The 16286-nt window shown below is 37.2% G+C and overlaps 1 protein-coding gene across 1 annotated transcript; it reads left to right on the top strand.

Moving 5' to 3' along the window:
- On the top strand, positions 8062 to 15458 carry LOC109226500 (C-terminal binding protein AN). The gene is made up of 7 exons (XM_019391276.1): positions 8062 to 8844; positions 9097 to 9265; positions 9365 to 9495; positions 12851 to 13639; positions 13966 to 14013; positions 14704 to 14817; positions 15104 to 15458. Exons 1-7 carry the CDS (start codon positions 8269 to 8271, stop codon positions 15173 to 15175), a joined length of 1899 nt encoding a protein of 632 aa, XP_019246821.1. The 5' UTR covers positions 8062 to 8268; the 3' UTR covers positions 15176 to 15458.

The following is a 16286-nucleotide window of genomic DNA, read 5'->3' as shown; positions in this document are numbered from 1 at the left end:
TAATTTTAGCAAGGAATCTTATTGGGACAACTGTCTAACCACCTAGTACAAATCCGTACAAACTCGTACAAATCTATTCCAAAATTTACGTCGTGATCCTAGGGACGGTGCTGTAATCTTGCTTTTCTGTTACAAACCCATAACAGCATCATCTCGGGGTTGGTGATGTTTAACTTAAAGTATATATATTTGTATGTATATCACCTCATATCTTACTTTTGTTTCGTGGATTTAGGATGTGAAATGTGTTGATTTATGTTAATTTGATGTGTTTTTATGTGTAGGAATGATCCGGGAGCAATCCGGGGCGTTATGTGCAAAATTAGAGCCAAAACGGACAAAAACAGGAAAGTTGGACATTTCAGCGCCACAGGTGGCGCCCAGCCCTACCTGTGGCGCGAGAAACAGAATCTGAAATTTGGCGGCCAGTGACGCGAACTTTCTCCAATTTCGCCCGGTACAAGGTTATTTCGGCCCTAGACATACCCGACACGTATAAAAGCAAGACTAAACTTATTTGTGAAGGAGACGCCACTTTGGAGGAAAAATACACACGAGAAACATCCGGGACCAAGAACATCTTAGATTTCTTCATCTTTTCTAGTATTTTCAATTATTCAAAACTTATGCAATTGTCTGCTAGTATCATGAGTTGCTAAAAATCCATTGTTCTGGGGTTGTGATTTAGCCATGAATATTGTTGTTTAACGTTGACTTAACCTCGATTATAATTCACTAATATATGGTTGTTTCTTCAATTTTGTGATTAATTGCTTAATTGTCTGGCCAGCAGTTAGGTTCTATTTACTATCTATGCTATGCTTGGGAAAGCCGTGTTTAGGTTAGAGAAGAATTGAAAAGAGCATGATCTTAACCCTTAGGGAGGGCGAATTTGTGGTTAGGATAGGGATATACCTAGTCACCGTGCTTAATTAAATATCGTAATCTTAATGCGTTCTTAATAGATTGATTTTATAGGAATATAGGCGTTAATCTATTTTGAATAGACGAGTAGTACTTCGGGAGAAGGCTATGAGAGGAATTATCTATTAATTAGCAACCATGAGTGAATTGTATGAGAGAGAGAGTTAACTAGAACACAATAAGATTGGTGAATCTATCACAACCCCAGAATATTTGTGTACAATGAATACATAAAAATCATTTTACTGCTTCATAAATTAGTTAATACTTAGAATTATAACTTAGTATAATCACATTCTTGAACTTGATTTTAGCTTGACTGAATAACAATTTTGTCTCCCAGCACTCAGCCCATTTCTATTCCGCCATATCGTATGGCCCTACCAAAGTTGAAAGAATTGAAGGAGTAGCTACAAGACTTGCTTGACAAGGGCTTTATTAGACCTAGTGTCTCACCCTGGGTGCGCCGGTGTTATTTGTTAAGAAGAAGGATGGGTCGATGAGGATATGTATAGATTATCGGCAGTTGAACAAGGTCACCATCAAGAACAAGTATCCATTGCCGAGGATTGATGATTTGTTTGATCAGCTTTAGGGTGCCAAAGTGTTTTCGAATATTGATTTGAGATTTGGCTACCATCAGTTGAGGATTACGGCATCCGATGTCCCTAAGACAACTTTTCACACTCGGTACGGGCATTACGAGTTTCTAGTGATGTCATTTGGGTTGACAAATGCCCCTGTAGCATTCATGGATTTGATGAACCGAGTGTTCAGGCTGTATCTGGATTCCTTCGTGATTGTCTTCATTGATGATATTTTGATCTACTTCCGCAGCCGAGAGGAGCATGAGCAGTATCTTCGAGTCGTTCTTTAGACTCTGAGAGAAAGCTAGTTGTTTGCTATGTTTTCGAAATGTGAGTTTTGGTTGAGTTTAGTTGCCTTCTTGGGTCACGTTGTATCAGCAGAGGGTATTCAGGTGGATCCGAAGAAGATAGAGGCAGTCAAGGACTGGTCTAAACCCATATCAGCTATAGAGATCCGGAGTTTCATGGGTTTGGCGGGTTATTACCGTCAGTTCGTGGAGGGGTTTTCATCTATAGCAGCCCCGATGACCAGGTTGACCCAGATCAATGCGCCGTTCAATTGGTCGGACGAGTGTGAGGCGAGCTTTCAGAAGCTCAAGACAGCTTTGACTACGGCGCCGGTGTTGGTATTGCCCACAAGTTCAGGGCCATATATAGTATATTGTGACGCATCTCGTGTTGGACTTGGTGCGGTGTTGATTGTTGGCCCAAGTGAAGGTTAATTTTGAAGATTTACAAAGGAAGATCAGGCATGAACCAGGTCCATCCCTCAGGTCCATCCCTCAGGTGCACAAAAACAGGCAGATTCGAGCATGTGGGATACACGTGAAGGAGATAAGCTTAACTTGGTGTATTTAATATCTCCTGATCGAAAAGGTTATATAATTGATAAGGAGAAGGACTCTTTACTCAAGGAGAATATTATCCAAGATAGGGAAGGAGTTAGAAGTTGAGATCAACTAGAACTCTTCCACCAAGGAAGAGTCGCATCAGAACTCTAGTTATTTCTTCATCTACTAACTCTATAAATTGCAGGATGTTCTCACATTACATGTGTTGCACAAAAACGCAGAAGTTAACGTGAATTGAGAGCAAAAATAGCAAGGTTTTTTGCAAGCAGTTCGTGTGTGATTCAAGTGTGCAAACCTGAAGCTACATGAACCAGATTGAAGAACCAGCTCCATAAAGAGTTTTATGTGTCTTTCTTTATTTCTAGTTCAATTGTAGTAGGTGTTTTCATATTGTACCTTTCAGCTTTATCTAGAAGCAATTGTAATAGGTACTTTGAGTATTCAAGTTAGAGTTACTTGAAGTTGTCGCAACAGTTAGAGGCTTGTTGCTACATCGGGATTAGAGGTAATCCTTAGGTTTACAAAGAGTTTTGTAAATGCTATTTTGGCTCAGTGATTTAGTGAAGTGTTGGGGAAAATCCTACTGAGTAGTAGGTCGTGGTTTTTTCACCTTTAGAGCCGGGTGTTTTCCACGTAAAAATACTTGTGTTCTTTACTTTCTACATTTATTATTCCGCAACAGTAGCAGAAGGAACACATAGAAGAACCAGGTCCTTCCATAATCAGTTTAAGCAAAAAATTGGTCACCACACAAATCACCCCCCCTCTTGTGTGGTATTGAAGTATAAATCATCAATTGGTGTCAGAGCAGGTTATCCTTGAAGAGATGTATACAAGGTTCACCACGGTGACAAATGAACTTAAGTCTCTTGGAAGGGTTATTCTTGAAGAAGACAAAGTTGAGAAGATTTTAACAAGGATTCTGTCAGCCTCTTGGGAAAGCAAATCACAGCTATTTAGGAATCAAAGAACATTGCCACTCTTAAGTTGGATGAGCTAATTGGAAATCTCACCGCCTATGAACTTAGAAGGCAAACCATGAAGATGGATGCACACAAGAAGGAAAGGACCCTAGCATTCAGAGTCACTGAAGGTATTGATCTAGAGGTGGATGAAATGACCATGATCACAAAGGACTTCAAGAAGTACCTAATGAAAGGAAAGGGTCCTTCAAGAAGTGGAAGCTACAGCAAACCAAGGGTTCTTGAAAAACAAACCAATGAGGGGTGTTACAAGTGTGGGAAGACTGATCACCACATCAAAAACTGCCCTCAATGGGCAATTGAATGGAAGAAGGAAAGAGCTGAACGATGGAACATGAAGAAGGAACAGGTTCAACCCAAGAAGAACAAAGGATCAACAAAGGCTATGGTTGCTGCCTGGGGAGAAAGCTCAGATGAGGACTTAGAGGGTGAAGATGGAGATGAACAAGCATTTATGGCAATTGGAGAATCCGATGAGGAATCTGAGGTAAGTATAATTCATCTCAAAGACAAGATTAAATTTTTGTCTAAAGAAAGGCTATCTGAGTTACTCCTGGATTTCATTGATGAATCTGAGGATCTAAACAATGAAAAGGAACAGCTGTCTAAGGAGTGTGTGATTTTGAAAGCTAAGTGCAAAAATCTGGAACTTAGGGCTAGTGAAAGTGAAAGTAAAAATGCTGAGTAAAAAAGGAGAACGATAAGGGTTCTCAAAATGGTCCTTCAAAGGTGAAGGAATATGTATCAATGTGGTCTGTTAATACGAGACACGTTCATATGATTATAGTCCATTCGTTGAAAATGTGACTTGTGATAAGCATTGTAAATGCAGGCTCATTCCTGAAAGTAAATGCTGAAATATATATGTGATAAAAATTATGCATAAGAATGTGCTTATGCATGGTTGGATAAATACCACAACTCACCTCTAAGGGAGGTTTGAGAGAAATAAAGATAATGAATATTACAATATGGTTACATGAATATGTCATTGGTCGCGTACACGTGGTACGCCAAAAATATTTTACCATGCCTTATAAAAAGTTATTGAAGGCAAAAGTAAAGCAAGAAATGAGTCTTGTCTATAACGTTTTCGATTGTGACAATGATAAGATAATTTTTTTCGTGGAGGAAAAATTCACCACTTAGATGGTGGTATAAAAGATCTTGTAGTACAAAATTATTGAGAGCTCCGAAAGAGCGAATTTGTTACTACCGGAATAAATAAAATTATTCATGGCATTGGTGGTAGTAAGTCTCAAAAAGGAACTTTTTGAGTTTCAAATATATTAGCCAAAGTGGTTGGCATATTGAGACTATAAATGAAAGGAAGATTGAATATCTTCATATTACTATATTCATACCGGGTAAATATGAAAGGTTACCCGATTTTTCTTCTATTTGTACTACAGATGTATAAGCATCATGATGGAATCACATGCCATAAGTAAACTAGAGGTTTATTGAAACAAATATTAGTTGGCATGACCGGTTGACCATCCCGGTTCAATTATGATGTGAAAATTGATTGAGAATTCACATTGGCATATATTAAAGAAATAGAAGATTCTTTAAGAATTCTCTTGTGATGTTTTTTTTCTCATGATATACCAGTTAAGGTTGGGATTGAATGCCTTGATATCTGGAACGAATAAAAGGTGATATATATGTATGGGCCCAATCACCTGCCATGTGGATCGTTTACTATTATATGATTTTAATAGATGCATCGATTGTATGGTCACATGTGCGTTTGTTATCAACTTGCACTTTGGTTTTTGCAAGGTTGTTTGCTCAAATTATTAGAGCACAGTTCCAGAATATATATTATGATAATTTATCTTGATAATGCTGGTTTAAATCCAAGTTGGTTTAGCAGAAATTGTATGCCTCCAATTATAGCTAAACCATTGGTTATGAGAACAAAACTCCAAATAGAAATTTTGTATTAAGTATATTATTTAATATACAACAGCACTTGTACGCATCTAGCCAACAAGTTATGATAAATTCTCCCCATCACAATTGGTTCAGGGTCAGGAACCAAATATTTTCATCTAGAAATATGGATGTACTATATGATTTAATTGTGCCACCACAATGCACAAAGATTGGTCTCAATGAAGGTTGGGAATATGTGTTGGTGATCCCAACATTAGGGGAAGAAAATGAGCAGTTGAAAAAAAAAAGTACATGCAATGAATTATTATGAGTACATTAGATCCTCGTACAAGAAAATATGAACTTGAAGTTCAAGTGATAATTCATTTGCAAAATATTTCCATGCGCATTTGCTGACCCAAACTAAATGTCATATTTCAGCTACTAATGCTCCAAATAGAATAAAGTCCATGATGGACTAGTCTATGGAACTCTTGAAGCGTAATAGACTAATCGGTTCCAAAGATAAAACTCCTTGAAGAAGGAGAGGAGCAAATGTTCAAGATGGTCATGATAAGGAGGCAAGTGCTTTATAAGAGCACCATGACATAACATTTTATAAGACCTCATGGGAGAGGCTCAAGTACCTGAAAATAATGAGATCTCGATAAGTTATGTCTTTATTATGCGATGATGGAACCGATGTAAAATGATCGTTGACGATGTTGTTAGTATAATGTAGCGCTCAATATTATTAATATTAACGAGGATCTTGAGCTCAAATCTGTCATGGAATTTGGACAGATAAATGATTGGCCAAATAAAAAATATGCAATGAAATTGACTTCACCTGAAAAATGTGAAGTTGGACGGATAGTCCCCACACCTGAAAGTGAAATGAAAAATCAAGTCGATAGACATAAAGACGACTTGTGGCACAAAATTTTCGTAAATATCCTGGTATTAGGAGACATGTTCTCCTGTGGGGGGGTCTGACAATATATTTGATATGCATATAATGAAAATCCTTGAATGATTTAAATTGTTCTGAAGCATATTAAGGTTCCCAAGAAATTTATTAAATAAATCTTCGGCAGATCCTTATGTAGATTAGAGCGATCATGGCGTACATGATTTATTTTTGTGTCTAGTGCAATTGGTGCACTAATATATCTGGCTAGAACCATGAGTATAACAATATGCTAGCAAGATATAGTTTTATTTCAATGTGGAGATATTGGAATACAATTAGTATTATATTTCAAAAGGAATACTTGATTTAGATTTGTTTATTCTAACAAATATCGCCAATATTTTGTTGGTTATGCAAATGTAGGCATTTTTCTGAAGTTCGTTCTTCAAACATTCTATTTGCATGTGAGAGTACTGACATATTATCATATTACAAGGCAGTTAATTGTTGATACTTATTCAAGTCATGCCAAGATAAGCAACTGATAAAGCAAGGGTCTCAACAGACAACAGACGTATGACTTGACTTTGAAGAGAAGATTCTAATAATACTGAAGATAATGTTGTTTGCTTATATCAATTGAAAGAAGGACTATCGAAGGAGACAAAATAAAGCACATTCACCAAAGTTTTTCAACAAATTTGTTCAAGTGATAATTTGACAAACTTCTTCACAAGACATTGCGGATCTCAATATTAGAGAAGTTGTTATACAAGCTTGGAATTCGTCGTCTCCGAAGAATAAAGTGATGTTTTCATCAGGGGAGGCAAAATACGCGCTGTACTCTTTTTCCCTTAGCTAAGACTTTATCCCACTGGATTTTTCTGGCAAGGTTTTTAATGAGGCAGCAAATAATGCGTATTACAAGATATGTGTACTCTTTTTTCCTTCACTAAGATTTTTTCCCACAGGGTTTTTTCTTAGTAAGGTTTTAACGAGGCACATTATCTATAGACATCCAAGGGGGAGTGTTATGAAATATTATTTTGTAGTGGATGTCTATAACTCCTAAAGAAGTTACTCCCACTACTCTTCTCCATTATGTAGATAACTCCCACTACTTCTCACCATTATAGTTGTAACTCCCACACCTCCATAACCTCCCCACGATCTTCCTCCATGATCTCAAATGTGTAATGTCATGTTTATGACATTCTTTTGTATGCCTCTATGTAATCCTATAAATAGAGGGTTTTGGCATCACATTGTATACACTTGAATACATAGAAGAAATAAGATTCTCTCCTCTCTTCCTCTCTACATTGTTGTCTATTTTATTGTTCTATATTGTTACTTTGAGCTAAATTTCATAACATATGGGTATTTGTAAAGAGTAATTAACTTCCATCCCAAACTATTGGAAAGTTTGAATTTACAATAAGAATAACTAAAATTAAGAATTAGTGAACTGTTTCTTACTATGATACATTTGAAAAAAATTTAGATGCTAAATAATGCTAGATATTGTACTAAATCTAATGGTGAGATGCATAAAAAATACATTAGGAGTGAAACAACTTGTGAACTTGCAATTAGCACTCATAATTATAGATGAAGAGCAAATTTTTGCTTTTTCAAAAAAAGAATCTGGAAACCCAGAAGGAAAAAAAACAATTTGAAAATAAATAAATTCAAAACGCATTTTGTTTCTCAGATAAAAGATTTCCATTGTTTAAAACCATTTCCGAAAATCTGTCTAAACGGCAATATTTCAAATTTCAACTAAACCCAAAAAGAGGAAAGAAAACAACAGCAATTATCCAAAATAAATCCAGGCGATGATTCCATCACGTTGCGGGTATATTCCTGCAGATTAGGGACTTGATTGAGAAATAAGGTAATTAATAAAGGCTTTTTTGAAACAAAAGAGAAAGTCACGGGGCCAGTGTGACACAAAAAAAGTGATAGAGAAGACTAGGGTCTCTCACAACACTCTAGGCAAAAACTGACACCTCATTGCTTTCTAAATTCGCCGGAGAAAAAGACGGAAATGTTCGCCGCCGTTCTCCGGCGTCCTTAATCATTTCGAGCAACAACATTATCATCCAGATCTCCTCCGGACAGAAACAATGGCGTACCACAACAAGACAACGTCGTCGTCGGTTACTCAGCAAGTTCCCCTAGTCATTACTCTCAATTGCATCGAAGACACAGCGTTAGAACAAGAATGCCTCTCCGGTATAGCAGTCATCGAGCACGTGCCTCTTAGCCGCTTAGCGGAAGCGCGGATCGAGTCAGCTACAGCCGTACTTCTTCACTCACTCGCGTTCCTCCCACGCGCGGCGCAACGCCGTCTCCGTTCGTGGCAGCTCATTCTCTGCCTCGGATCCTCCGACCGAGCCGTCGACTCCGCGTTGGCTTCCGACCTCGGTCTCTCTCGGCTTGTTCATGTCGACGTTAGCCGCGCTGAGGAGGTGGCGGATACTGTTATGGCGCTTATCCTCGGTTTGCTCCGCCGTACTCATCTCCTCTCTCGCCATACCTTATCGGCTTCCGGCTGGCTTGGCTCCGTTCAGCCGCTGTGTCGTGGAATGCGCCGGTGTCGTGGCCTTGTACTGGGAATTATTGGTAGATCTGCTTCGGCAAGGTCTTTGGCTACTCGGAGTTTAGCATTCAACATGAGCGTGCTCTATTTTGATGTTGAGGTAGCGAAATTGAGAGTATTTCCGTTAAAATTCCAACTTTACTGGCTAAATTTTCGTAGCTGAAGTGAAATATAATCAATTAATCAACATGATCCTGCTCTGTTTTGATGAAGTAGGAAAGTTGATTGATTTCGGTTTAATTGAGTAGATTTTTCGTAGCTTATCACAGTAGTGTGAAGGATCGTTGAGATAAGTATTAGTGTTTAATATCAATGCATGCTAACAAAGGTTTCATTTCTTAAATGATTACAGGGAAATGGTAAAGTGAGCAGACACTCCATTAGATTTCCACCTGCTGCCAGGAGAATGGATACCCTAAATGACTTACTTGCTGCAAGTGACCTTATATCGTTACACTGTGCTCTAACAAATGAAACAGTTCAAATTATCAATGCAGATTGCTTGCAGCATTTAAAGCCTGGTAATTTTTGCTCTGGATATGTATTTGAAGTAGTTCCCTGTTGCCCCGATCACCCATTTCCACTATCCAGGGGGATGACTTGTTGAGCATTTCATGCAGGGGCATTTCTTGTTAATACCGGTAGCAGCCAACTGTTAGATGATTGTGCTGTCAAACAACTTCTAATTGATGGAGGCCTTGCCGGCTGTGCTTTGGACGGTGCTGAAGGGCCACAATGGATGGAAGCATGGGTATGATGAATAGTCTTAGGGTATGATTGAATGATAGGATTATATTTGGATAAGCAGCTTTTTTTTTTTCCGTTGAATTTCTCTCATTTGCTTGCTAGTAAATGATGGTGGGACTAAGTTTTCCATCTTTGAAGTTTGAACAATGCTGTTTCGTCAAAATGTCGTTTCTTTTGTGCAAGAAAGAGTGAGAGGCCAGGTAATAATTGGTTTTGTTCTGAGATTCATACACCTATAGGAATGGACACTCATTTAGGAAATTATGAAGAAAGTGGGTAGTTACTTCACCGTGAAATCTTGCTTGTTTGATGGATATTGCTCTCCAATTTTGAGAGTGAAATTGGGTTGCATATATAAATTGATTTAATTTTGAAGCACCGAGAATGAGTTGTAATCTAAGTGTTATAGCCCTAAGTCCAATACTCCAATGCTTGCTAGTGAATAGTGATTCTCATTCGTAACTAGTAGAGCGGACACCACCTGGTTTATATACAATGAGGCAACCAGAACATGTCTGGTGTGGTATAGCAGTCATCCTTACTTTGTCAAGGAGGTTGCCCTCCAGAACACTTGTTTGAGAGATTAATGGTGAGGGGAAGGGATTCTGGGCGCTTTTGAGTTGGTTAGTTGTTCTGAAGTTTCCCTCAACTCCTTTCTCTTGTTATTATGCTCCATAAGTTGGAGTTGGGTGAGAGAGCTGACATTTCATCTTCTATTCAGGATGACAAGGTTATGACGCCTTTTATCTTCTTTTGTTATTTGAAGGGGAGCCTTGGCGTAACTGGTCAAGTTGCTGCCATGTGACCAAGAGGTCACGGGTTCGAGCCGTGGAAACAACCTCTTGTAGAAATGCAGGGTAAGGCTGCGTACAATAGACCTTTGTGGTCCGGCCCTTCCCCGGACCCCGCGCATAGCGGGAGCTTAGTGCACCGGGCTGTCTTTTTTTTTTTTCTTCTTTTGTTATTTCTTTTCCTTGTAATATTTTATATTATTGTATTTGAAAGCCTTTAACCTAGTTAGGGTTGTGCCTTACTCGTGACTTTTTGGCAATGTTCTACTTTCTAGAGATATACTTGTTTAAGAGTAAATAGCTTTTTGACTATTATTCACTATCAAATTTGGGGGTCCTTCCTAAACACTGAGGGGTCGTTTGGTAGTGTATAAGAACAATGCTGAATATGGTGTATTAGACTATTAGTAATGCTGGCATTGGTTATGCTTGCATTAGTTATGTTGGCATTAATTATGCTGAATGTTTCTTATCCATTGTTTGGTTTGATGTATTAAAATATTGCACAATTTCTAAAAGAATTGTTTGTTTACAAAAGACGAAATACATAGTTTACTCATCCACCTTGCACTCAAATCCCTGTTACACACCTGTTGACCACGGGTATAACTTTACACACCAAACCTTTCAAATATGTGTCAATTACACACTACTTTTGACCAGCCTCTAAGACGTGTGAAACACGACCAATGCGGCGCGTGAAAAGTTATCTGACAAATTACAACGGCTAATTATTGGGATTGGGCCCATTTTCCTAACCCTAATGCCCACTTCTTCGTCTTCTTCTTATTAAAAGCAACCATTTTCATCTTCTTCAAATTAAGAGGAACCAATTTGAGAAAAACCCAACCCCCATCTTCACCTTCCACATCTAATATTTTCAAGCTGGTTATATTTGTTCAATTAAAGTGCAATACACAATTATTCTTCTATCAATTCTCGTGTTAGGGTTCATATTGAATGGAGAATTCGGGTCCAAATAAACCCTAACTTTTTTGACCCACCCATCTAAATCAAAACGGTTGAACAACCTAAAATGAGAATACTAATTTGAAAATGACGAAAGTAACAACAACAAATACCAAACGTGTTCTCGTCGGAGTCGCCTTCAAAGGTTAGGGCTGAAGAATATTTTGGTGAAAATGGAATTATGTTTGTTAATCTGGCCGAGGAGTTGTTTTTAATCGATCGGGTCGGATCTTTTGGGTCGAGATTAAAAAAAGGGTCGGGTTGTCCATTTTAATTAAAGAATCGTTTGTTGTTAATTTAAATAAGCGCGTGTATACACAACATTGAATATTAACTAGACGGGTCAAAAGTAGTGTGTAATTGACACACATTTGAAAGGTTTGGTGTGTAAAGTTATACATGTGGTCAACAGGTGTGTAACAGGGATTTGAGTGCAAGGTGGATGGGTAAACTATGTATTTCGCCTTTACAAAAATACCCTCATAACTAGTCCATCACTTTATCTTTTTATAAGAAACATATGTTGAGGAATATTTTTATATGAAAAAGGTTTTAAAAAAATTATTTGATTTGTCTACCCATGTTGTAGTGTAGTACTGAATATTTATTTATAAATAAAAAATTTGCTAAGTATTTATTTATTTACTAAGGATATAATTTTATGTCCACTTTCTTGATTATTTCATACTTGCATTAATGTAATAGCATATTTTAATCAAGCATAATTTTTGAAGGACAATTGTCTCTTTAACATAGCTAATGCATGCATTAAAACACATTGCATTGTTAATACCATGGTTTCTTATGCATTAGTTATGCATAGGATAATACCAAATAGGGTGTATAACTAATGCTTGCATAACTAATGCATAGTTTCAAAAAGTGTACTAAACATGGTATTATTAATACACAAAGCTAATTGCATGCATTATTTTATCTAATGCATCCTACCAAACGACCCCTGATTTTGATAATTCACTGGACTATTGTGAAAATCTATTTTATTTTCTATAACTTTTTGCCTTTTACTAAGTTAAGCTACTAGAAGAAAGGAGAACGAGAAACTCTGGAAAATTTATGATTGTAATATGTGTAAGCTACCTAACAGTTGATAGAGCTGTGTTGATAGTATTAGATCTTTTCCGAATTAATTACTAACCAAAAGTAGCTTCTTCAAAATTTAGAATATTCACATTGTTATATTTATTGTATGGTATTAAGTGAAGTTGTTTGCAAGAAGCTTTATCGACTATGTGACATTATGAGCTCATTTAACTAAGACTTTGTAATTTCTGATATTTGTGTGGGTCTGGTTTGGCGTGCGTGGAGCTCTTAGTAGATTTACTTTTTTGAATTCAAGTTTTAGTTACCCTTGGACTTCAAGGAGTGTTCAGTCCTTTTTTCTTTTTTCACCATTTTGTTTTCAGTAGAGGCAGGATTGATGATTATTAGTAGGAGATTTGAAATGTTGTTGTTGGTATCTATTTGTCACATTGGGTTCTTGGATTTATATTAATTTGATATCAGGAATATGCAATGTTAAATATAGTCTTTATTAGATTTTTTTAATTGACGGAAGTCGATGTATCTTTGGATTAGGTAAGGGAGATGCCCAATGTTCTGATACTGCCACGCAGCGCAGATTATAGTGAAGAAGTGTGGATGGAAATAAGGGAGAAAGCAATTTCTATGCTGCAATCATTCTTCTTGGATGGTGTTGCTCCAAAGGATTCTGTATCTGAGGATGAAGAAGAAAGCGAGATAGGGTATGAAAACGAACGACACCAAATACAAGATGTTGAAAGCACATTGCAGGTTTCTGTTAGTCATCAACCCATTGAAGATGTTGCAGAGAACTCTCAGAAAAGATTAGTGAATGACTCAAGGGAATCACCTAGTCAGCTTCAAGGCTCCATAGTATCTCAAAATAGTTCTGGTAGATCTGAAGTAAAGCGAAGCCGATCAGGTAAAAAGGCTAAAAAGCGGCATGGACGCCATAAATCACAGCACAAAGTAGATGATTCTTTGGCATTTGAAAAGGAGAGTACATCACACCATGAAGATGGTGCTACGATGAGCGGAACAGATCAAGGTGTGAGTTCCAGTTCGCGTTTTGCTTCTCCAGAAGATTTAAGAGGTAGGAAGACACCAATTGAATCAATACTGGAATCATCAGGGGAGCAGCTCCCAAAAAAAGGCATGGATCTCAGCAGAAAATCTGCAGAACTGCTGAAGGATGGTTATATCATAGCTTTACATGCAAGACATCACCCTGCTTTGCATGTCTCCAGACAAAGAGTGAAAGGGGGTGGTTGGTTCCTCGACACAATGTCAGATGTTACAAAAAGAGACCCAGCAGCACAGTTCCTTGTGGTTTTTAGAAGCAAGGTATGCTGATAAGAAATTTGGTTTTCCATTTGGACGACTTCTGGAAGATGTTTTGAAAAAAAAGTATTTTGCAAAAAAGAAATTATGTTTGGATGGTCATAGTTTATCTCTTTAGATGTGAGTGTTCTGTGAGTAGAAGAACTTTTCTTGGACAGCACCATCAAGCCATTTTTACAGAAAAAACAATAGTTAAAAAAAAACAATTTGCAGAAACTTCTTGAAAACATTTAAACACGTTTTATGGGAAGATTTTGTGCGAGATTTCAAAAATATTTCCTTAAATGAATGGCTTGCGAACACATTTAATAGCTGAGGCTCTATTTCAGGATACAATTGGGTTGAGATCATTTACTGCTGGTGGGAAGTTATTACAGGTATGTTTATCACTGTACTTGTTGTCATAAAACATCCTTGAGCTATGCTAACTCTGGGTGCAGTATTTTGGGGTTCTATTGTGCTTAACCATTAAGAAACTGCAAAAGCTTATAAATTTAAGTTGTTGCTCTTGCTTCTACGCATGCTAGAAACTGGAAGTTTGAGATCACTTACGTGTTATTTCACTTGGATAAATAATTAAGTATAAAGTGTGGATGAGTAATTATTTTTCTTAGTTATCGGTGTCCGGGCCAAGTGGGATTAGTAATTCTTATATTTATTTCATCAAAATAATTTTTAATTTTATATGTAGAAATATGCTTTTTTACCCCTTACCGCAAAGATGCTGTAGCTTTCAAAGTGCTCTTGTTCTACGTCCTTAATTTTGGTAGTATATTGAATACTTTCTCCATGTTGAAGTTAGATCAATAGTTGAGTATGATAGAAATTCATTTCCTATGACAAGTTGCCAACACTTGCGGCTAAGAAGTTATTCTTTCCAAAGGTTGAGGGAAATTTTATGCTGGAAAAGTTCTAAATTTGTCAATGTTAGAGGTTGACGTATACAGGTATTCAATGGGAATTAGATGCACCATATTTGTTGCTCCGTTCTTTTGTGGATTACCACCTTGCTTGATTTTATTGTATCACATAAAAGCTGTGGTTTCACCCTGACCCTGATATTGCAGATAAATAGGAGGATGGAATTTGTATTTGCGAGTCACAGTTTTGATGTTTGGGAAAGCTGGACATTTGAAGGTACTATGGAAGAATGTCGACTAGTGAACTGTAGGAATCCTCTGGTAAGTTCTCGTTCAGCTTCAGAAATTGAGAACTACGTTCCTGCCCCATCTTATAGTAGTCACATATTGTAACTATTTTGGTAACAATGTCCCAGAACATCTCTTTTCCCTTTTTCTAAAACTCTCTCCAAAACATCTCTACCTGACCCCTTTCCTTTTAGAACTCCAGTTCTAATCGAGTGAAATACTACTTCTGTCGTAAGAATCAGTTATTTAATAAAGCTTATTCTCTATCATCCACTATAGAAATACCTATATTTGATGTTGTCATCACTGCAACCTGCAGGCCGTTTTGGATGTACGCGTTGAAGTACTAGCAGCGGTTGGAGAAGATGGTATCACTAGATGGCTTGACTAGGCAGTGTCTTTGAGCCATTGCGCATGATTTTTAGAATATGCTATGCTGATTTGTTTGGAATATTTACCACAAGTAGTTTTGTAAGGCATTGAGTCTCACTCGAAGCAAGAGTTGTATGTTTTTAATGTAACTTCCATTATTGCCTCCTATCAGGGATCCTTACCCCCCCCCCCCCCCCCCCCCCCCTATGAAAATGGCTGATTGTATTTCGAGGATTCAAAATAGCTTGTTTTTTTGTTTAGACTGTTGCCTTCAAATGAAATTTGCATGCTTTGTGAGTAAAGAGTGATGAATATAGTGATACTTTATGACTGCTTGTTTAAAATCTTGAATCCCTTGAGCACCAAAGGCTTTGGCCTAAGGTCAATGAAACGGAATGAATACTATGTGAGACTAAGGTTTACATCCTAGCATACGCAAAAAACATATTGTTAGGTGATTTCTTTTCTATCTCCTTGAACCTCGAGGAGCAGAGTTATGAAAACTTGTGCTGTGCATCCAAGTCCGCTCGGACATGTTGAATCCGGTTTTATCTGACAACATCTACATGTATTAGATGGTTGTTTTCTCGACAGGGAAACGGGGGATACAAGAAAATTCAGCAAAGATGTTTTCCGATGGGTTCGTTCTAAATTATACTGTTGAAAAATTTTCATAAAGCACTATCTTTTGGTAGTAATTAGCCACCTATAGATACCATTTGCTATATTACGGATTATAGATACCTTTTGTGTGGTTATAAGATGTATTTGATGTATTTAAGCTATTGTATTCATGAATACAGTAGCAAAAATAGGCGTGAATCAGGGAAGTCCAGCTAATCAATTGTTGTATTTGAGTGTATTCGACTGTATTCATGGAGTGAAACATGGGATTACAGCTGGACAGATTATTGTATTAGACTGTATTCACGGCGTGAAATAGGGGATTACACTGTTTTTAAAACGGAAAGTGAATCAATTAACATAATAGACTCCTAATATAACTCAAAAACTCAATTATAACACACAAATTTTGTATTTTCAGTTATAAAAAAGATACTCAACCGAAAAATACACCAAAAACATAGAAATCTTCGCAGAAATTATATAATACATCTGAATACATATAA

This window comes from Nicotiana attenuata, chromosome 1 (genome assembly GCF_001879085.1).
Source record: "Nicotiana attenuata strain UT chromosome 1, NIATTr2, whole genome shotgun sequence".
In the NCBI taxonomy this organism is placed as follows: Eukaryota; Viridiplantae; Streptophyta; class Magnoliopsida; order Solanales; family Solanaceae; genus Nicotiana; species Nicotiana attenuata.
Note: the sequence above shows the minus strand (reverse complement) of the source record. Positions and strands in the feature narration are given on the sequence as shown.